Source organism: Cyprinodon variegatus, unplaced genomic scaffold (assembly GCF_000732505.1).
Source record: "Cyprinodon variegatus isolate N-32 unplaced genomic scaffold, C_variegatus-1.0 Scaffold743, whole genome shotgun sequence".
NCBI classification, from domain to species: Eukaryota; Metazoa; Chordata; class Actinopteri; order Cyprinodontiformes; family Cyprinodontidae; genus Cyprinodon; species Cyprinodon variegatus.
The window spans coordinates 27121-28989 of NW_015151196.1; the positions used below are offsets into that span (position 1 = coordinate 27121).

Genomic DNA, 1869 nt, shown 5'->3' on the forward strand with positions numbered 1-1869 from the left:
ATGGAGTCAGACACGCGAAGCGTCAAAATCAACTTACCCAGAAGCAGCAGGTGTTTCTCTGTTCTCTCTGCAACGCCTCCTAAAGTAAACGTTCAGATTCATGTGTGAAATAAAACCAATGAAAGTAAAAATAAAGATTAAACTTCTTTACTTTATTTAACTTAAAAAAAAGGTTTTACACTGTACTTAATTTCAAAAGTAAAATGAAAATGTCGCCTCAGATGATGATTTTAAAAACTCTTCTAATTAAAAACAGTTCTCTGGTATTTATCATTGCAGTAAATAGGATTAAAGTTAAAATAGAGCTTGGAGCATCATCAGTATGAACATTCAAGGTCTAATAGAGGATTAATATTAGAATCTGGTTCCTGCTGTGCAGTGAAATCCCGCCTCCTGCCTGTCCGGTGTTTCTGTAAACAGGTTTCCGTAGTCGTTGTCATGTTGTTATCAGCGTGTAAAAATTTAATGAGTCAGTTTGGAGTAGAAAGTACAAATATTTGTGCTTAAATGTGTACAGATACTTATAATTAATTATTATTACACCTCTGGTCTTGCTCTGACTCGACGGTTCCACATCGTGGCCTCTAGGTGTCGCCAGAGTTCAGCCTGTTCCCACAGTAATTCTATTGTTTATCCATCCGGATTTTTGCGTGGAAACGGCGTACCGCTTAGCTTTGTGTGTTAGACCCCCTGGTTGTCCTCGGAGTCTGTTACCATGGTGATTCACTCAGAGCTACTTCATCCTGTTTCCTGGAAAATCTTTGATTCCTCCACTTTTTTAACTCATCCTAGATCAACCAGTTTGATTTTGAATCTGTTTATTGACTAAAATCTGTCTGATGTTTCCTCTTCAGCTACATGAGAAGGCAGAGCAGCAGGTGAGTGACTCTAAACTCTGTTTATTTTCTATGTTTTCTACGTTTTGTTTATAAATTCAATCCTCTGTGTTCAGTCCTGCAGGTTCGGTTCTGGTTCAACACACACAGCGATCCAATCACAGCACCTGGAGCCTGCGGTTCCCCAGGCGACGGGCCTCTGCTCTGCCTTTATGCTCAGCCAATGGGCTGTCTGCTGCCCTCCCCGCTAACCAATCAGCAAACCTGAAGGTGCAGTAGAACCTGGTTCAGACAGGAAGTTTCTGAGGAGCCTCCTGATGCTGATGTTGTTGGTTTTTGTGGTCCAGCTCAGTAAACGAGTGTCCCAGATCAGAATACGGCGGGCGTCGCCGCGGGAGACGCCCCTCACACCGATGGGACTGCCCAAAGTTAAACGGTGAGAGACCAATCATCACAGATTTCATTTCTGGATCATCTGGAGAATCTGAATATTTATCAAAACAGACTAAAAAGTTCCCAAAAAATTAATAAAAATAATTCAGTTGTTGGTGAAATAAAGTGAAAGTCTGAGGCTTTCGGCTGCGCTGGGCTGCGGTTATCAGGAGTGAGCAGCAGGAAGGCTGTGGGACGTCGGGGATGTGATAAACATCATGCAAATCATGTGACTGTAGGTGAAGCAGTGATGATCCCTGTTCTGTTTCCTCCTCCAATCACACTCTTAGTGGGACGATTTTTTCCTACCAGTTTGGATTAATGATGGTTCTGACCCTGTTAAATATTCAGAGCCGTTTGGATTCAGTCTGATTTCATGGTCACAGAATCAGAGATGTAAGTTTGTTGATTTTAAATGAGTGGCTGAAACAGGCCTCCGTATGTAGGTGAGTTTGAGGCCATGATGAGCGCCCACAGCATTTGACTGATGCAGAAAATGGTTTGCCGGTTTCCAGGCTTTTGAGGGCTGATTCTCTCTTCACGTTCTCTAGTGTTAAAGGAATAGTACACCCAAAACATGATTAGCCTTCATTTTCTACTC

General features: G+C 42.4%; 1 protein-coding gene across 2 annotated transcripts in view; it reads left to right on the plus strand.

Annotated features, from left to right (window-relative positions):
• The window catches only part of LOC107098038, a 15604-nt gene that overhangs the window by 7937 nt on the left and 5798 nt on the right, over nt 1–1869 (plus strand). For both annotated transcript variants that reach the window (XM_015395468.1, XM_015395469.1), the window contains exons 6-8: nt 855–878; nt 953–1106; nt 1184–1272. In XM_015395468.1, the coding sequence (XP_015250954.1) occupies nt 855–878; nt 953–1106; nt 1184–1272 (267 nt within the window). The remainder of the gene's footprint in view (nt 1–854; nt 879–952; nt 1107–1183; nt 1273–1869) is intronic.